Below are 21,716 nucleotides of genomic sequence, written 5' to 3'. Positions count from 1 at the left end.
TGAATCCAACAGTAGTTTATTACACACTCTTGGCAGATGAAGCTAGACACTTCAGTTACCGTGAATTTAAATATTAGTTGACGACTGCAGAAAGTGTACAAGTACAAAAATATCATTAACAATAACCAAAGGTTCTGACATTGACTTCTGAACAGTTGTACGCTATTATACAGCAACCACTACGTGATCCTCAACCTAAATCAGGGCTTGCACTTTAAAGCACTTTTCATTCTGTTTAAAATAAAAGCTCTCCAAAAGGTGGAGAGACTGGGGGTACAGCCACATCATTTCCCAGATTGCTATCAACATATATCCTTGCCTAATATGGAGAAACCTGGGTTATATTTTATGGATACCTGCTTTTATTGGGGAATACAATAACAAGAAAAATATACGCATAGAATTTTAAAAGCTAAAGTCCAATATGCACAATATTTTTAATATATATTTCTATATAGTACTACAGATTTCATATGGATCAAGAATAGGCCAAATTTTGGCCCAATTTTAAGTGCATTATTATAAAATCCCCTTCAGCCTCTGCTCTGACATTTCAAGCTATTAGCTATCAAATTATCTCTTTCAGTGCTGGTATTATAAACACCCCTGTTGTAAAATCTTACTTTCATTTCAGGCCTGTCAGCCTTGACTTCCACTGGACTTTTAATAAAATAAAGTTCTCAAAAAAAAAAAAAAGACACCTCAGTGACAGGTTTAGTCACATAGTTCAGTCACAACTGTGAGGGCTTCTTATTTACATTTCTGATTAATATTTTCAAGGTAGCATTCTCCTCTGCACCCTTTACACTCTTTGACCTTGATTACATCCTGCAAGCACTTACTACTTACTGCTTCATTTTGTTAAATGGACTCTTACCAATATGCAACTTACTTCAGGTACAGAACTAAGTGCAAAAACCATTTTCTAATGCATAATTAACTTGCTTAAAAACTCAGCATCTGATACAAGCATTTTAGAGAACACCTAAACAGTAATACTCTCTCTGCCATGTGATACCTCATTTTGGTTCCAAATTAAGTTTTGTTTGCCTTTGTTTCACAAAGTCACATAGGAGGAACAACATTAGTGACCCAGTTATCAATCAATCTGACTCAAAGTATTCACAGTATATTTTCAATACATTCATATATCACCTGGAACAAAAACACACTTAAGCTTTCTATTGGAGTAGAGGGGAAATTTTTCTTTACTTTGAAGGTAACAGCATTGGATCAGGCTGCCCACAGAGACGTGGCATCTCCTTCTCTGGACATACTTAGGACCTGCCTGGATGCTCTCCTGTGCAGCCAACTGCCAGGAACCTGCATTAGCAGGGTTGGACTACATGATCTCCAGAGGTCCCTCCCAATCCCTACAACTCTGTGAAACTGTCAGACGTGGCATTAAATGATTCAATGTAACTTCCTGACACAAAGTCATCCAAAGCTCCTCAAAGCCATTTGTAGCATATAGCAGGAGAGTGCTTCTGAGTCATATCTTAAAACAAAGGTTATTACAGAAACTTGAGTCTCAGTAAGCAAAAATCAGTTCTCCTGCCCTTATGTCAGCTACTGACAGCATTCTGGATCTTATTACTCAGCATTGCTACAGTATAGAGGAAAAAAATGTCAATTAACTGCTGCCGATGTACAACCAGATCCAACTGCTGTGAAACAACTTCCAAGTTCAGCTCTTTAAAAGTCATGTAAGAACTGGGATAAGAGATCTTAAGAACAATCTCCCAAATCTCAAAGGCAAGGATATGACATGTGCACCTTAGCAGGCAAGTCACCTAACACACACTAATCATTGGATGCGTTCAGGGTTCATTCTCAATGAAATATATATGGAACTTGGTGCAGAAATCCCAACAACGTTAATAGGAGCTTGACAGCAATGGCCCCTCATACAACTGAATTGTTAAAACATCTTATATTGCATGTGAATCTCCTTTTTGTATTGAGAAAGCAAATACTGAAATAGAGACAACTTTTAACACAACAGATGCATTTACATACAGCATGCAAGGCCTGTTTTATGTATTTGAGCAGCTACAACAGCCACTAACAGCCCTTAATTATTTACAAGTTCAAAAGAATCCTCACATAAGGAGGATTACAGGAAGTTTAGGACACTCATTAGGAAATAAACAAGAAATGTGTAAAAACACCAATGAAAGCAATAATAAGATCTAATAGCAGAGGAAAACCTGTCAGCTTTTAAAATCAGGACTATTTAACACTGTTCTGGTAAGAAGCAAACAAAACTACACACCACATTCAAAGACACTGTTCATAAAGAAGCACATCTTTCTGGTGTCACGTTGGTTACTTTGTTTTCAACTTTTCCTCCAGAAGAAAAGCTGCACCTAAGCTTGAGAAAAGTTTCTAAGCAAAGTAACAACTCCCTCTGCTTTGCCAATTTACCTTGATTTTTCATTTTTATTTAAATTTGCAAGCTAAGTAATAAGGCAATGTGACCAGATGCTGAAGAGCCCCATGGGTGATTCCATAGAAGAAAGATGCTTTAACAGTGGTTCACAGAACAGGAAGCAAAAGAGCTTTATTGTAAACAAGAAACTTTTCTCATAAGGAAAGGTTCTAGAACTTGCATCTGCCTTGCACTGTGGAACAGGTCAGGAAAACAAATTTCTTATGCATAAGCAGACTGGGACAGACTGCTGTCTCCTCTGTCTCATGGAAAAAAAGAATTGAGTTCCAAATTACACTCTACATTACTTTTATTTCTGCTTTGCATTTCAAATGGCAACCAAACAACCCCAATTTAGCTTATATCTTTTAGTAAAAAAAAATGTATCTGTACCTGCTTCAATAATGTAGTTTTCTTTCCTAAAGACTTCATAAATCAGAATTAAAGTGAATGGGAATCAACATGTGAGTAATGCTTTTGCTTCAACTCCAGGAGATGTATGAAGTACATTGCCCTTCTAAAAAGACACTTCACTACCTTTTAAAAGCTATGTTAAATGCATTTATAAATAATTTGGTACCAGCTGCTGCTCACACTAGAATCATTTTTTTCCACATCCAACTCCAGCAGTAGTTTAGGGAAAAGAAAGCGCTCTGGTTTTACCTGTTTTATTATGACTAATTGGAGGAATCTTAATTTATTTTTGCTTAATAATGAATTAAAACAAAAATATTTCAGTTGGCTTTTTTTTTTTCCTTCTGCCTTCTAATACTAATCCATACTAGATGATGTTTTGTGCTAAACATGAAAACAGAGGAGTAAAAGTCCATTCATGTAAACTCCACAAAAGCAGCTGCAGCCTTAGCGACAGGGGAGTAACGCTGTACAAAGCAACATCCCAGTATGTTTCCTACAGACCAAACCATGTGCTACATGGAACGTGGCACTCTGAAGTATGTATGAAAATATAAAATGTATACTTTGTGTAACGGCAGAATAAGCTACAGTGCAATTTTCCTTAGCCCAGTGAAAATCCTACCTGCATTTTCCCCACCCAGCATTCCAGATCTTCCACAACAGGTTCCATTAATAGTACAACAGAGCAAGCACAGCTACAGAACACACTGTAAGAACATTCCTATTTTGTAAACTTCAAGTTCCTAGAAGTCAAATGCGTACCTTAAAATCAGTTTTTGTGCACACATTCTTTCTATGCTACAGTTTAAATATGCTTTACTATAAAATACAAAGTTAAGACGTTTAATGAAAATGTCCTATGTTTTAGGAAAAGTCATCCCATTATTGTCCTCAGACTCTTTTAAAGTAATTGGGACTACAAACAACTTGTTGAGGGCTTTTAAACATAAGGCATTTTGTGTACATTCCTCCCAGCTATTTATTCAGTGACTGCTTTAGTGCTCAAAGCCAAGCCAGAGGAAATCAAAACCCTCAAAACCTTGGGAACAAATTTATCTTTCATATACATTCAGCATACAACTGCAATAAAGGAAAAGACAAAAATTAGAAATCTGACTGAATTAAACCAACCATCTTTCACAAGGTAAGATCTTTTCAGCTGTAAAAGTAGTTCAACACACCATCAATTCTTTTGAATACATTCATAGCTGTGCATTCTGAACACACATCAGAGAAGTCCAATTTCATGTCCTCTATTGCCAACACATGGAATCTTGGACTGCTCTGAGGAAAGAGATACAAAGTTCTGAGCTCATTCCTCCAGTAAAAAGAACCTCCTGATTGCAAATATTCTGTAAGAAAATGTGAGCTCTGTATTTTAGCTAGATGACTCCCTCACCAAATTATGGTTTTCCTGAAAGAAACACCGATACAAAACAAAGTTAACTCAGGTGTGATCTAACAGGAAGACAGCTCCAGCTGCAACACACCAGTTCCTAACATGGAAACAACGAATTGGGTAACAGTAACAGACAAAATGAAACTCAAAAAAGAAGCAAATGAAATCACAATTAAAGGGTCACATCCTGCTCGCCACTGCAAAATGAATCATGACAAGCCCAAAAGTGCGTAACAGTAAAACCCAGATATGCACAAACCGTTCATGAAGTGACCATAGTGTGTTCTGCTCACACCTTCCTGCCAGAAGGCCTGATGAATTTACATTGATCATTATCTTACAGCTGAGCTGGGTAAAAGTGATTATTACCTTTTAACGCAGTGCATTAATGAATTAAAATATTTACTTTTTTCAAGAGCAGGGATATTTTCTAAGTGTATATCTAACAAGCACAGTACTTCTCAGTCAGTTTGGAATACTACGTGAGGTCCCTTTCTTAATAGAATGCAGTATTTTTATTGTTTTTATTTTCATACAATTTTGAACATCTTTCCTTTGTAAAAACCATCTCCAGAAAAATATATCCTCTTCAAGGAGCTTACAATACATGTTAAAAATACCTACAAATAGGTTATTGCCCATTTACAATCTCTTGAGGTCAAGAACGATTCTCATGTCATTTTACATATGCTATTTCAACAGGCTAAACCCTGAATGTTCCAGTTCACTTGAACCTCCTCAGCAACATGGACAGTCACCACTTAAAAATACCTGCCTAATTATAAACCATTTTTAACACAATTAGTCTTTTTACATCACAGTATACGTGGCGTTTCTTAATTTAGCAACAGAAAGGCACAGTTATTAAACTGTAAGATACAGTACCTGAATCATACATGCTCTAGTGTTACCTACCACCAGTGCAAATCCAGACTACTTACCCTGCAGGGGATGCTAAAAGAAAAAAAAAAAAGCTTCTATTTGGAGTGACTTTCCTTTAGAAAACCTCAATCAAATTAAAAGTTTGGTCCGTTAAATATGCCTATTAGCCAAAACATCTCATTCCCACACTTTTAGGAGATAAGTGAGGAAAACCAACTTAGCACTGTATGACCCAACAACTTGAATAAGTTACTATGAAATGGCAAAAAAAAAAAAAAAAAAAAAAGGTGAATGCAGCTTTCTGATTAGCTGTCAGACATACATGTTAAAGCATCAACATACACAGATACAGTATGACAGACATTCCAGGTACATTCACTGCATCACACACAGACTTTGTGACAGCAGTAAGTCTAGACACAGCATTTATAGACATCAGCACTTTTCAAGGTACCCACCTTCTGGCCCCACAGCACACCAGAGATGTGCAATGTCTTCTAAATGCTTTGTCTGCTATGTACTGCTGTGAAAGTGAAGACCCTGCTAAAAGCCAAGCTCACCGGCCTTCCCTTAGCAAACAAGTGCACCTCTTCCAAAAGCAACTAGCTCTGTTTTCCTACTTGAAGTGATAAATTTACATCAGGAAAGACCAATGAAGTGGAAGACGCAAGGAACAACAGACATGAGGGAGAACCCAACCATTCCATACGTGATATAGCGATAGGGCAGCTCAACTTCCATGCGTTGTCTCGCTTTCCGTACGTCATCGTGTGGTATGCGAAATATTTTGCATGCCAGTGGAATAGTGGCTTTCTTCATTGCTATTTTTGTTAGTAAGAGAATTATTACGCCAATCAACAACCGTAATATGGCTTTTCCAAACACAGTCACGGTGAGAGAGGAAAGAGATAAAGGCAGTGTATCAAGAGGGGGATCTAGTTTCACACCCATCATGTAGTTAACATGAGAACCACAGGCTACTCCAGCACCACAGCCCAGTATCTGAGCTGTGTCTCCACGCGATGTGCTCCACGTGTCCAGAGTAAAAGAGAAGATGCCCAGGGCTAAATGCAGACTGATGATAATTAGGGGCGCATACTTGTAAGTTAAGTTGAAGTCATCAATCAGGTCCACAGCTGGATGGAAGACAATTAAGATGAGAATTGCATACAGAAATCCAGCAATAACATCCTGTTGAGGAGAGAAAAAGATGTTTTCAGAGTAGAAACTATTTTAAAAACATAGTTTAAGTTACATTAGCATGAAGACAAACTCAGCTGCTCCGTTGCTAAACTCTAATTGCAAATTCCCATCTTTTCATATTTACAGGACGTCTTTTTTGTTAAGGGTAAAGTAAGGAATTGTATTTGATCAAATGATATTGTAGAACTGCCTAACTGCTGGCTACAAGGGTGGCAATGAGTAATGGTAAGGCAGCAGAAGACTGCAGCAGCCAGACATTAGAGCAGCAGGAATTCCAAACAACTCCAGATTCAGAATAAGCAACAGCAAAACCAATGAATGCTTCCTATTGTACAAATACTGCAGAAGAGAAGGGGCAAGAATTTCTTAATACCTGAAGTTCAGTTTTGTCATTTTTTAAAAGCATCTTCATGAAAATGTTCCTCTACTTATTTTTCAGCTTATCACTAAATTTCAGCTATTGTTGATTAATTACTCTGTTACACAGAATTACCTACAAATTTTGTCACCTTTGTTAATAAGCCTGTTGAAGTCTTTGTAGACGTGAAAGCACTGAGGCCAAATCACTTTTATCACATGCTTACCAGATTTCCCACACAAGTCAAGAGGTATGATTCCCATCTGCAGTATTTGTGTTGCAGTCTTCAATCAATCATTTGTATTCACTTCCACTAACTAAATGCTTGATAAAAGCTCTAATGCAATTTGACTGATACAAAAATCAGACCTGCTCATTTCAGAAGCTTCCTACCATTTGCCACCCTACCCCCAACATCATGCAGCAAAGCTCATCTACATTACAGGTAACAAAATTAACAGGATTCACTCAACACTACAGAGATACAAGAGCTCTGAGTAGCCCAGTCTACATGATGCATTGCTATTTCTTGCATGACTTGGTCCTAGGGCATTATCTGTCTTTAGCTGAAATAGCAGTGCATCCCAATTGTTCTCCATACAAACGGATCTGACTTGGTAAGCCTCCAATTGCTAATGCAAATCACCCATTGAGCTCTTCCCCAGCTGCCTTATTTTCACATGCTCCTTTTATACTTTCCCCATCCACCAGCTTATTTACTCACTACCAACTTCACCACTTCATCAGCTTTTCTCCTTTCAGCACTTAAACCTCCTTAGCTATCTTAGATTCAGACTGCCATTTTGTAGTGTTCTTTAGTTTATATATTTTTATATATTACCTGTGTCCATATCTAGTTTGGGTGGGTTTTTTTCCTAATTGTTTTTTTATTAAAAATTCTATTTCTCGAGGATGAGAACTTCGTTATTCATTTCTTTTGAAACTTTGATATGTAAAACCCCAGCATATGCTCTGAAACCTGAGCACACACTGACAGCCACTCTATTATCCAACAAAACTACTACTGCTCTGTAGGGGAAAGTCAGTCTATGCTTTGCTACCTCTATCACCCAATTTTGCACTAAATCTGCTGGAGTATAAATTAACAGAAGCTTGATGTGTATTTTTAGCTACTGTGTCAGTTCTGTAAGTATTCTGCTAAACCTCCACATACAATTTATCTCAAGCAGGTGTGCAGAAAGATCTCTGTAGGATCAGCCTAAAGGAATAATACCTTCTGAGAGAGATACAGAGTACCTCAAGGGCAGATACAAAAACCTTTTATACACAAACTCTGCAGAACAACAAACACATCCCCAACATTCCACTGGTACTTCAGTAAATGCAGCAGCCAACTGCAGGAGGCATTTCAAAGTTGTTCCAACTGTGATTCACGCAACGTGCCTCTTTTGAGTGGTCTGTAATTCAGTTTTGCTTATACACTTAATATAATCAGTTCAGCCTACATTGCTGTCACCCCAGATCACGATTTAGAAATCAGTGCATGCAAGTCTAAAAATGATGGGGAAAAAAATCCAAGCATGAATTACTTTGGAAAAAAAAAAAAAAAAAAAAACCTAACTTCCAGATGTTGTTCTCACTCCACTTTTGTTACTTGCAAGACTTTCCTAGTTCTCCATTCAGTATAAACAAATTCATGCTTGAACAGTGTTGGGAAAGATGATGCAATGCAATCTGAACTCTACTGAATGAAGGCTGACTATGAGCTTTTTTTTTCCTGCACTGAAACTGAGAACTGGAAAATGTGAATGACAATTCAGTGACATAAACAGAATATTGTACAGAATATTAATGCAGACTGCTTCAACACAGCTCAGCAATTAACCTTTAGGTCATGCAACAAGAGCAAATGCAATCTTAAATATTGTAATCATACACCACTAGTATCCTAAAAAAAAAAAAAAAAACTGAATGAGGGGTACACATTACTGTAAATCTTGATAATGTATTGCTTTACATTCTGCTTCTAACACCCTCTGAGATCACCTTGTAAGGGGCTTTGTGCAGAAACTAGCAGAACTGCTACCCAAACACAGCAGCCAGGTATTAACATCACTATTTGTATTGATCTCAAATTTAATAAACATCAAGTCACAGAAATAATAACATAGAAGTAATAACAATAACCTGATAGAAAGCTGCTCCAAACTGCTCACTTCTACTGTCCTTTACTGGAGCATCTACTTACTATAGGACAGCCTAATAATTCAGTTAACACATGTCTGGGTGCCTTGTTCCTTTCTATACACGCTTGCTGCATGCTAAGGACAGCCTAGAAAAACTGAGCACATATGGCAGATCATATTGCTATATGTTTTCTCCACTGAGGAAATGCAAGTATTCTGTTCCTATAGGTATCCTACAAGTCCTGCATACCCTGCCCTGTACCATGTAGAAGATATTCCAAGATAACGTTAGATACAATGACTGCACTGTAGATGCTCCTGCAATGAAGTTTATGAAGTCAGAAATTAACAGAAGTTGTTAAAATGAAAATTCAGTATGATTATTTCTTACCAAAATGGAATGCATTCCCATATAAATTCTACTGCAGCAAACCAAAGAACACCAGCAGAACGCAAGGATCAGTCCAAACATAAGGGGATACTGGTAGGAAAAGAATTGAAAGATTGTATTAGTGTTTGGGGAAACAAAAAAATCACTAAGAAATCTATGATTAACTACATAAATGTAACTTCCAACACTTGATCCATGCATCTCATGCTCATCTTTTTCTTGCCTGAGTCTACCCAAGCCCACCTGGCTACCTCCACTAAGTCTGCTTTTAATTAAGACAAAAACTACAAAAATCAAACTTCTTCAATTTTTTCCTTGTCCTGTTCCTCTGCACTGAGGCCACGTGAATTTCAGAGCGTTAGGACTCGTGGGTTTGGGTTGTTTCATTGTGGGTTTGTTTGTTTTTCCCAGACCAAGCAAGAACAAGTTACCAGATCTTTATGACAGTTCGCCTTGCTGAGCTGCGGTGCTCCAGATTTGAACCACAGCCAGAGTCAACCCTTGTGCTATAAGCTGGGGAACAGTTTCACCCTGGGTAACACGGCTATGATATGCTGGCATTGTCAGCAGCCATCCAGGCAGGATCTAGCAGCTTTATCTTTCTCATGAGAAAGCAGAAATCCATCATTTACTGCTGAATTCAATACCCTGCAGACTGTTTTAGAGGTTCTGCAATCCACGATGTGATCTCCAAGCCAAGGTACTAAACTCCTAGCATAGTAACCTTTGATCTCTAGGAAATCATATAAGTTTCTCTTACAAGACTTAATCAAAATCCATCAAATTATCACCAAGACCTTCTGGCAAAAAAAAAAAAAAAAAAAAAAAAAAAGATGTTTTCATTGTTATAAAGACTTCTCATTAGGAAAGAACAATTTACTTGGTACTAATTAGCATGTAGCAGAGTGTGGAACCAGCATATTAACTTTTATAGGTTTGGGATGATTGACAGAGCACCACCTCCATATCTGACACCACAGTAAGAAACTCTTTCCTCATCACTGCATTGCAAGATGTTGTGTAAAGCAAGATACAACTTCCCTTTTCAGCTTTCAAAATACTCAGTAGTTACATACAAGAAGCAGTCACAAGACAAAGCATTTCTTAAATTGCTTCACTTCCTATATGAAAGCAATGATATCAACATCAACTTTTTCATTATTTTCAATACAAGTAGTTTGAAGGGCAGAATACCCACCTCTTTAACCCCTTTAATCAGGTCTTTAATTCACCTGAAGTTGTACATTCTTTGTAAAGGCCATTTAACACATCTACAGACTTTTAAATCAATATTTCAATGAAAGCCTTAAGTATTATTGGCTTTCCATATTATCACATCACTCCTTGAATTCTCAGCTTCAGATTGATCTTAATGAGACAAACCTCAGAGAAAAAATTCCCCAAACTATCAGAAAATCAGGAATTCTACATTTCACACAAAAACAGAAATGATTTTAAGGTGAAACCTATATGCCCAGCTCCCAGCTGTGCTGCATCTAGTTTAAACTGATTAATGAAGCAAGCAGCCCTTTTTCTACTGCAATTGCCTACAAACTGTACCCAAAGTTACATCCCCAGTAACTTATTTCTACTGGAAAGGAGGGAAGAAGCTCAGAAGCTGGAGGTTTGACAGGAAGACTAATGAAGTGACAGGACCAGCAGGGCACAGCAGCTAATGACACTGCTATGATAAGTTTGGATGGTGCAGGGGATGATGTTAGAGCATCTAACAGCAAGAGCCTCAGAAGAAAGAACACAAAGAAAGGTGTATGTGAGGAGCCGTGCTTTAAGAGCTCTCAGCAAGTCATTATTACAGCAGAGGGACAGGAGAAAGTCTGGAAATGAAGCGATTGCTCTCAGGGATTCTCACAGAATCACCAAGGCTGGAAAAGACCTACAATATCATGCAGTCCAACCATCCACCCATCACCAACAGTTCTCGCTAAACCATATCCCTCAACACAACATCCATACCCTCCTTGAACACGTCCATGGTCAGTGACCCCACCACCTCCCTGGGCAGCCCATGCCAGTGCCTGAGCACTCTCCCAGAGAAACAGTTCTTCTCAAGGGAGGCGTTAGGGGAAGCAGCAAGCTGTGTCACTAACTCCCACTTTGAAGAAAGTTTTGGAAAGAACACCTGGCTCTCACACCGCTATACACGTATAATTTTTTTATGCTGTTGAGAACAGTTCTCCATTAATACACCTAAAAACACTGGATAGCCTGGTTCATCTGCACCAAAGCATCTGAGCTCTTGGATACAAAGACTTTCCTATCATGCCCCCAATAAAAAGCCAATTATATATTTTACAGTGGTTCACATATTCTTAAGCACAGCAGAATTTTTAACTGAACCCCAAGCAAATTACTCTTACTGAAATAGTTTTAGCATGACCTGCCAACAAGCGTGTCCACAGCATGAAGCACATTCTGACTGCTGTTCCTTTCAGTGCATGATGCTGATATTTGTAGAAGTCCTAAACCCAGCCAGTTTCTTTGCACCCAGATGAGCTTACTCACCAGTGTATATCACACAGAACAGTCTCCAGCCCACCAGAAAGCAGCAGACTACCAAAACAACAATTATTCTAATTTCCATCGGAATAATATTCCACAATGAAGTAGTTAAGTAGATTCCCATGATTAGCTCCCACACTAACCATTCCCTTCCCTGCTCCCAACAGGCACATGTGGGCAACTGTTGGGTTATGAAAACTGATAAGTTACTTTACTGATATAAAAAGAAGCTTCAGATAGACATAAATACGTATAAGATGAAAGAATAAAATTTGACTTAAGAAAGGTTTTAGCCTTCATCTGTCCTGCCTTACTCCAATATTATTTCTGTACTCCCTGCACAGCACACGCACAACTGATATGATTTTCCCAAACCCCAAAACCCCCATGTGGAGCATCACAAAGCTGTAAGTGTGTGCTGGAGCTTGCTGGATTTCTGCTACGGAGGTCAGCAGAACAACCTCCCCTGTTAGAACAAAAATAAAGCATGATATCCTGCTTCTCCAGGGCCTGTTTTCACTCCTGCCTTTTAAAAGCAACCACTAAGATCAAGAATTCTTAAGCTGGTCCTACCAGTTTGGTGTTCTAAGATCTGCCTCGAGGTGATACAGCAATGGCATATTTTGTTCTCACACAAGGAATAAGTGTACCAGGTGACTAAAGGAGAATATTAACACTCTCACACGCTTTGCAGCTCAGTCAGAACACTGCTCAGCACCATGCCAAGCTGTAACACCACCTGGGAACATCACTGTGATCCTTAAAAAGTGAAAAGAATGAAGTATTAGCAAGCACTTTCCAGATGATGCTTTATCTGGAGAACAACGTGCCATTTCAATATGTTTACGTGCACACAGTGAGGTAACACCATTCATAACCTCCCACTGCGTAGGCATATGAAATCCCCCAAATATCATTTATCACTTACTGGCATAATGCCTCGAGGGTATTACCATGTGTTATCAGGCCTGCTTTACAACAAACCATGCTTCTCACAGCTCCTCTCTCAATCACAAGTGAATCTTCAAAGAAAGAAACAGCTTCTAAGATGCTTTTGCCTTAAAACAGGCACATGTTACGGAATATTCAATTGAAAATGTTAATAGAAACAAATCAGTGTTCACAGAACACATGCCTATGCTCTGTAAAATTTATTAGATATCTCAATTGCTTCTATGCCAACAGTCTTGAATATGTTGAATACTGATAGAACTGTGTAAGGCAGTTGTTTTTCTAAAGTAAAAAACCTTGTAACTTGAAATTCTTAGCCTTATATTAAAAAGCTCACCTAGTACTAAAGCTGAACATTAAAATCACACATTGACTCCAAAGCAACATTTCTCCTTGAGGAAAGCACCCACTTTTCACATTAGATCAAATCACCGACCTCCACCTCACACAAATCTTTCTCCAAAATCCAGAACAAGACTTGGGTAACATGCATAAACATGTAGCACACCAAGCACTCCAAGGAGAAGTAGAGGCAGATGGAACTGACAGCACAGATAAAAAGAAATGCAACAGATAGTCAAGCTACAGCCATTGGCATTTGGTTTTTAAATGTTTGCATTGATGCGATGCGTTATGCGAAGGCAAAGCGTCTCCATCTTTTTATTTGCAAACCAGGGACAGATCAGGAAGCGTGCTTTTTAAAGAACAAAATTGGACAAAGTACAAATGAACTGATGTACTGAATTCACACCTTCAGTGAAAGGTCTGGCAATAAAGCTGACTACCAGAATGCTGACCTTCCCACAGGCCTCAGTTTTGTTCCCACATCCAGAATCTTGTTCCAATTGAGTACGCAGAACCAAATCAGTACTGTTTGGAAAACAGCAGTGAATCCACTCCCAGTTAAGTTCTTTAGCGTTGTATGCCTTGTGCTTTCAATGGAAAATTCCCATTTTCTTCGACCACATCCTCCAAAGAGAACTTGTGAGCTTCTAACTGCATCACACAGCACATGTCCTCCCACCCCTTAGCTGACTTTATGCCAAGAGCCTCAATAACATAACCATTGTTTTAAAATGCTCATAAGGAAACAATCTGTCTGAAAAGCTTTGACCTCGGTCTGAAAAGTCTTTCTTTTAGAATGGAACATTTGTTAAACATACTCTAGATGCTCATTTCTTCACAGTTTAAAAGCACATTCTGTTTCCAGTACCCACAAAGGGCTCCAAATTAATTTTCAAGTATATTGCATCTTCTACAGTGTGATTTTAAAAGATCACTGAATAAGAAGTCCAAATCTCAGGCTGAGTTTGAATTTGGGCCACTCAGAAGAAAGAATAGGAGCAGCAATTGCAGCACCATGCTTTTACCAGGAGGTCTGGGCTACATATTGGTGACAGTCATCTGAAAAGCTATAAACAATTTTGACAAAAACTACTGAGATGCAATTTGGCCACATGAGTACAAAACACAGCATTATTTTCTTTCTTCCACTGATGAATCTTGACAGCAAAAGGCATAAAAATCTGAATGCTGTATGACATTATTAGAATCTTCTCTTTAAGTTCCAAGATAAAGATTTCAGTGCCAACCTCGTAGAGAGCTACAGGCTTAATTCTCCTCTAGGTATCTGAAAAGAAATCAGGAGTTAAATAGGAATGTGAGCCTGTCCTTTCTCCTTGCAAGCATCAGAAATAACCTCCCTCCCCACATCCCACAAGAATCACCTGGGACTTCTCTGTTTATACCCTCAAAACCTGAAAAATAGTTTTTTCTGCAAACTGATGTTCTACACTACTTAATTTGCTTACGTGGAACTGAAACATATTTAATGCTGATCAACACAACTCCATAGGACAGGCTGCTTCACAGCCTTGGCACAGACCCCCCAATGGATCTGTAGCAGGCTGCTATGCTCAGCTAACACAAACTTGTTAAGAGTACATGCATCAGACAGGCCTCACCACTCTTCCCTAGCTTTCTCCACAAAGAAGCTACATTCACGTGGGCTACAAAATACACCAACTCAAACGCGCAGCACAGGGCAAATTCTTCCAAATTCACAATTCTGTCTCATGATCTCTTTACCATGCAAGAATTTGGGGCTTTCAGATCACCTCTTCAGCCAGGCTTCCCACATCAGAAGGGTTTGGGGTTGATTGCTTAAGAAAAATGTAACTCAGAGAAGCACGCATGTCGCTCTCTGTGCAACCCCCACGATAGCAGCATTACGATGAGACCATTCACCCAGCACCAACAGTTAATCGTTCCCATTCCCAGGGGTATCTAAAAAGTCAGTCTCTTGAAAAAGAAGAGGCAGACAATTCTAACGCTAAAACACAGTAGTGGTTCAACTGAGTGATGCAGAACTCTCTGAAATCCCAATACAGAGCCTGTCCAACCCACCTCATTTTATCAGATTCAACAGTGTTGCATGACAGAAGTGATGGTGCAAATGAAAGACTTCTGGAAGGGTGCTTGTGTTGGTACCACATTGCACACACAATTTGTACTGTGGAGAATCAGCATGGCATTAAGTAAATGAAAACTACAAAATGCTTTGAGACGTGTCAGTCAAAGCAGCTGTTACAAAATGCTTGGGCTGTACTGGGAGTCCAGTTGTAGGGCTTAATAGGCCACCATTCTCATCAGTGGAGTCATTGTTAGAGGGATTTGTACGTACAGCACAGGCAGACGAGTACACAGGGAGGATAATTCTGTCATGCTCAATGATCTAAACTGCTTTGCAATATAAGCCCTACCCAACAATGTTAGTTAACACAATTAAATGCAAACTGCTCATTGATCAAGGCTCCATGCTCCCACTGAACATCAGTTTAACCAAGCAACACAGGAAGGCAAAGCCCGTAAGCCAGAAACTGTGGCCAAATCCAGGGTGTACTAACTAACTAATCAGGCCTAACTCCAGCACAATATCTAATTGAAATCAGCAGCTCAAAGCCATCAATTAAAATTTAAATAAAACTTTTTCCCACAGTCTCACATTAAGGCTTTTGGAGATCTGGCAGATGACAGCCAGCAGTTCACACCATCTCTTCCACCCCACTCACAACACTGTTTTGAGCCAACCTGCATCTCAGGGAAAGCAGGCTTCCTCCAGTGTGACGTTGGAACTGCATTCCTTACGTTGCATGGGGATCTACAGCCTCTCTGTCTGTCCTTAAGCATCTGTCCTCCTCTTTCAGGGTATCAGAACATTCAAGATGGGAAGAAAGATACCATTTGTAATACTCCTTAATTGTTGATTTCATCTTTGTAATTCAAGCTTACCTAAATGTCTTTGGAACAGGTAGTGCATCCAACTGAGATTTAAAAATATATCTAATATTTAATAAAACGATGCAAGAATCAAAAGTTTCAGGCAGGCTCTCATAACAAAAGGACAAAGTGAGAAACTACGTTCTGCACTAGAAAGAACAGCTAGCTATCATTCAACTTAACATCTGACTTTCATCTAGAAGAAAACACTTGTGCACTTTCACAGGGAACGTTCAGTGCAATCACATTTAAAATACACCATCTCTCCAAATATTTTACTTCAGTAACTGCATTTATTAGCAAATATTTTACTTTTACTACATGTAACCTAAACTCCTTCTGAATACAACATGAAATGCAAGTCGTTGTGATAGGACTAATGATAGACACTGAATAACAGGGAATCTTAAATGTAACGATTTAAAAGAAAATCAGTTGGAAATGAAGTGTTGTGCTTCCAAATGGGTGATTTGGGCTGTACCTAGGAAAAATAAAGAACAGATTTTCCTTGTACTCTATATTGTTTAAGGGAAAGACTAACAGATCGTTTGATAGAAGAGTATTACACAATACTAGGAAGTCATAACCCAACGAAAGCAAACTCCAAGTAAGTTATACAGGAAAGCGACTCCCCTTTCACTTGAGTAAGTTCTCCTGGGGCAAGAGCAGATCTCTTTGGTGTAAGAAAGCCCCTGAAGTGTCCAACTCAGTTACTTTTACTCCAGGAAAGCCTGCCAAGAGTTACAGCTCTACCTCCTAAAACTCAGCCCCATCCCACTACGATTGTTCTGAACAAACACTGCTAAGATTTGGAGTCATAGTTACCACGATAAGGTAATGCTTGCTTATACCGAGTACAGAGAAAGGCTGTACCTCAACATCTGCAGCAAGTTTAAAATCTAACCACCTGTACCTGCTGATACACATCTGTAACTTAATAGCTTGCCATTAACAGCTTGCCAAGTAAGTTAGATGTCAGTTCCAACTGCTTTTGTTGGTGGTGGTTTTGGTTTGAGGCATCTTTTTGTTAATAGTTCTTGCTCTTATTCTTTTTGGTTATTTAAAACTCCTCTATTTACAAAATAGCACAACAAAAAAAGTTTTCATATAGATTCTACCCCTTTTTCAAAGTCAGTAAAACACGGAAAACAGCAGGAGTGTTAGATGAAAGCTTAATTTCTATTAGAAATGTTGAATATCTTTCAGTACATCTTATGGGTTAACTTTTAATATCTAGAAATAATTTTTAAAGTCAGAAAGATTTTAAATGGCAGAATCTGGTTTCAGAAAGATCTGTTTTTCAAACTCATTTCATAGGAGGAATGAAATCATCTGAAGACTTGCTTTGCTCCCTCATTTCTTAAGTGTGTTCTAAGTGAAGAAGAACAAGGCTGTCTGCATACAACTTCTTAATACACATTCGTTAAAACTGTATCTAGTCAATTAGCACAGTATTTCACGGACTGCAGTTGCAGAACTAGCAAAGAGGAGATTCAATCCAGTTCACTGCCAGAAGAACTATTTTACACATTGTCAGTTTGCTGGTTTTATAAGAGCAATCAAGGCAGGTTCTGCTTAGTACATATGTCATCAAAATCCATGCAAAAATAATTGACTGTTACTACTAAATGAGCTTTCCTACACACACAGAAAAAAAATCCCATTCATCTTTTATAGACATCCCTCTCACATCTAAGAAAACCAACAATATTCAGATATGTAGACAGCCCTAAAAACCAATTTCATGATGAAGCACCTCAGAGACAGAAATACATTTATTTCATGAATACGCACAACGTGTGAAACAAAAGCCTGCCAGGCTGTAGCAGAGTAGGCCATCACATCTTCCTAGCAAAGAATATGAATCCCCAACAGCTTTCTTCTAGGAATGCTGCACCACCTCACAGAAGTAGATATGTAAGCTCTGGTTAAAGAGAAGACAAACACGTCACAGACTCCAACCTTCATCTCCTTCTTTCCTCTTGGGCACCCATTTAATACACTGAGATAAAGCCACAGAGCAGAGATTGCAAACCATCACTGGAAGACAACAGTTCAGCTTCTGCACAAAGCTTAAGAAATCAACTCTTTACCAACGCGGCACACATGGCTTAAAACAACCAAGTTTCATAACAGAGTTTGTAAATATTAACTGCTTTAAAGTAGAACTATTACTTCGACTTTATACACAGAGCCCTCAAAACCTCACACTGCGTGTTTGTCGCCTGCAAGAGCGTTCTGCCTCACTTACTGCAGGACCTGGCGCAGTGATTTAGAGGACTGAGTACACGTCGGGCTTCCTTTGGAACCCCTGCTGTCGGCCACACAGCTAACAGCGTGCCACAATGCAGCCCGTGCCGCAGCGTGCACAGATGGCCAGCAGCATTCCTTCAGCTTCGTGCACTGCCTCACCGTGCAAAAGACCCCCGAGTGCTTAGAATCATAGAACAGCCTGGGCTAAAAAGGACCACAATGATCACCTAGTTTCAACCCCCCTGCGATGTGCAGGCATACCAAAGGTTCGGAGATTGATTCCTGCTAATTATTGGCACGTTAACAGCTATAAAGCCATCCGAAATCAAGCATAAGCCTCAAAGCAATAAATGAGCATCACCAGTTTACAGGCTGTTCAACTAAAAATAACGAGTTAAAGAAAAGGCAAACTGATTCAAGCAATAAGGTGACTCGAGGCAAAGCAGGCTCAGCAAAAAGCCCTTCAGCTCCTGGCTCCCCACCAAATTCTCAGTCAGTAGAACCAGAAGCCTATACAAACACTGGATGCCTATCGCAGCTGCGTGCAGAAACCCTACAAGAGAAAAGCTGAAAAACCTCACGGGAACAATGCGCCCGTTTTTAACGCAGACTTGCAACGCACGCAGAGCTGACCGCTCACTGCAGAAAAGGGGCAAGAAGGAAGGAAACACGGCACGCCACAGCCTCACAGGACGGGGAGCTGAGCGTTACCTGCCAGCGGCCGTAGCTGAGCAGCAGCAGAGCCAGCGGGATGGCGGTGCCCGACATGGCGTGGGTGGAAGGCATGCTGTACTCGGAGTTGTAGAAGACCTCCAGCTTCACCACGGGCGGGGAGGCGGGCCGCGGCCAGCGGATGACATCCTTGGTGCACTGCCCCAGGTACATCACCCACACCCAGATGATGATCAGCCTGCGGCCCAGCCAGGCGTCCAAGTTCCAGATGCAGAAGGGAAAGAAGAGGATGTAGAAGAGCTCGTTGCCCAGCTCGGTGCCTAAGCTGAAGAGGTAGTAGAGGAAGCGGCTGCGGGCGTTGAACTCCTGGCAGCCATCCTCCTCCGTCAGGGAGTTGCGGCGCGGCCTCCGCCAGCGCCGTTGGGCGGCCGCGGCCCCTCCGGGCACGGCCCCGTTCCCCGCGGGATGCCGCCGCCCTCCCGGGGGAGACCCGCCGTTCGCCACCGGCCCCCGGCTCCCGGCCCAGCCCGCGGGCCCCTCCACCCCGCACAGCCGCTGGAAGGCGGCCACCCCGCGCGGGTCTTGCAGGTTGGCGGCCAGCCGGGCCAGGCGGCGGCACACGGCCATGGCGGGATGGACGAGGCCGCCGCGGCGGCGGGTCGAGGACGGCTCCGGAGGCGAGGAGCTGAGGTGGGTCGAGGAGAAGCGGGGCGGCTTAACGCCCGGTGGGACGGCGGCTCGGGAACAGATCTCCGAATCGTCGCTGGCCGGAGGACGAGAAGCAGCGCCCCGCGCGCCCGCCGCTGCCGCCGCCCCCGCACAGCGGCGCCTGCGCGCTGCTCCCGCCCATACGGGCGGAGACCCCCCTGAGGGGAGTCCTTGCGGCGCGGATTGGCCGTGATCCCCTCTAGGTCCCGCCCTCAGGGGAAAGGGGAACCAATCAAGGCTTGGCGCTGCCTGGGCGGCGTGCCTCGGCCTCGAGCGTGAGGCGTGGAGGCGGCCGCGGGCGGGGAGTCGGCGGTCCCTGCCGGCCCTGAGGAGCGCGGGGTTGGCGGTGCGTCCGCCTCGGCAGCAGTCCTGTCGAGCTGGCTGTCCTTCCCTCTGCCGCAGGGCTCCTTGATGCTCCTGGCTGTCCCAGCAGTTGTGTTTCTGGACTCAATTATGCCCTTGTACGTTTGTACCTCGCCTTAAAATCAGGAGGCTAAACAAGTGTTAAATGTGCCTCTCCTTGCTGCTTTTGTGAGCAGCGTGATCCAAGTGGCACTGACCATTACAAGGACTGTAGGAAAGCTGGGCTGAAGGAGGACGTATCTGAGGAGAAGGCCCAGCCTTGTGCAGTACTTACAGCAGTGACCTGGAAGCAACTGCAAAAAGTCATCTCAAAGATTAATGGAGGCTTGAATGAAAAATGGCTGGAATGTTGGTAGAAACATCACGTCCAAACAATGAGCCGGGATCACACTCTATCAAAGAGCCAAGTGTGGAGGCTGTAACTATCAGATATAAGGCTAAGCCCTGGGAAGATACTGGCACAGAGAGGGACTTAGGGTTAGAATAAATAAGCATTTTCATAAGGGCTCTGCCATACAATGCTATGACAGAAGAGAGAGAAAAGGATCAAACAATGGAATAAAACAGTGCTCATTGTACTTCTCGTGTTTGGCCTCAGCAGTGCCTTCCACAGGACAGTTCATACAGTTCTGGTTTTCATTTCTGAAGAAGCATATTGGGAAGTAAGAGAACAAGCGCTCAGGCAATAGGTTCTGGTGTTTAGGAAAAAAGGCCTTATGCTGGAGGTTTTACGAACTAAAGTTGTTAGAAGTAATCTAAAGGAATTGAGATTGCAGTGTATAAGAATATTCCTGGGGGAAAGTACAGGATATTAAAGGCTTCTTTAATCTATTGAAGAAAGGCGTAACAAGAAGCAGCGGCTGGAGGCAGGCATTCAAATGAAATAAGACACACATTTTTGTATGGTTAACCACCAGAAACCATTCCCAAGAGAAGCTGAGGATTCTTCATCATTTTATGTCTTCTGTTGAACATCAGAGCATTTCCAGAAATTATTTTTTACCCAAGCAGAAGATACACTTCAATTTATTGGATGAATACAGGTTGAAATCTGATGGTCTGTGATACGCATCGTGTCAGGTTAATCTAGTGGGACCTTCATGTTTTAAATTTTAAAGGCCTGAAGCAGACATTTCATTAATAACCATGAGCATTAGAATCTTTTTTTTTTTTTTTAATTTGTCCTTGCCTCGAAATACTTCCGCTCAATAAAAAACTGGTCAGAATTTAATGCTTGACTGCAGAACATACGTACTGAGACAAGGTCTGGGGGTTCTGGCCATTTTACTTCCCAAATTTTCCCCTCTTGGGGTTACTTAGAAAAAAAAAAATCACTGCATTTCCATTTAGATTTCTGAAGGAATAGATCCTTACACAGAAATTTCATATAAAACCTGGATAACAATCCTCCCAGAAATATTTCACATCGAGCACATCAATTATGTAAAATTGCCTCAAGGCTAAGAGGTTCAGAGAGCACCAAATGAATCCTGATAGATCATCTGTATTGTACATTTTATGTATTTATATGTTGCATGTTTGCATTCTAGAGTCTTAACCTCACTTGAGGCATTATCATGGCATAAGCAATGATATTGCCAGTGGAAGGGCTGTTATTATTGAAAGAGGGATAAATGGAAGATGAACAGTGTTTCAGATTAGCAGCTTGTTGGAGAAACACATACAAAAACCCACCCCTGAAATGGTACGTGGTAAATTTTGCTATCTTGAGATGGAAGGTG

General features: G+C 40.9%; 1 protein-coding gene across 1 annotated transcript; it reads right to left on the bottom strand.

Moving 5' to 3' along the window:
• SGPP1 (sphingosine-1-phosphate phosphatase 1) lies at positions 1 to 19,723 on the bottom strand. Its single transcript, XM_052694480.1, has 3 exons — positions 18,943 to 19,723; positions 9,229 to 9,318; positions 1 to 6,320 (listed from the first exon to the last, which is right to left on the bottom strand). Exons 1-3 carry the CDS (start codon positions 19,528 to 19,530, stop codon positions 5,769 to 5,771), a joined length of 1,230 nt encoding a protein of 409 aa, XP_052550440.1. The 5' UTR covers positions 19,531 to 19,723; the 3' UTR covers positions 1 to 5,768.
• Between the last annotated feature and the right edge of the window lie 1,993 nt (positions 19,724 to 21,716).

Source organism: Tympanuchus pallidicinctus, unplaced genomic scaffold, assembly GCF_026119805.1.
Source record: "Tympanuchus pallidicinctus isolate F22 unplaced genomic scaffold, pur_lepc_1.0 scaffold3, whole genome shotgun sequence".
In the NCBI taxonomy this organism is placed as follows: Eukaryota; Metazoa; Chordata; class Aves; order Galliformes; family Phasianidae; genus Tympanuchus; species Tympanuchus pallidicinctus.
The sequence above is the reverse complement of the archived record's forward strand: the minus strand, read 5'-3'. Positions and strand labels throughout refer to the sequence as shown.

Coding starts and splice junctions, on each gene's coding strand:
- SGPP1 (XM_052694480.1), bottom strand. CDS start 19,530: ATGGCCGTGTGCCGCCGCCTGGCCCGGCTGGCCGCCAACCTGCAAGAC. Junction 9,319..18,942: donor TCAGCTACGGCCGCTGGCAG/GTAACGCTCAGC, acceptor TTTTCCTACCAG/TATCCCCTTATGTTTGGACT. Junction 6,321..9,228: donor TGGGAATGCATTCCATTTTG/GTAAGAAATAAT, acceptor TCTCCTCAACAG/GATGTTATTGCTGGATTTCT.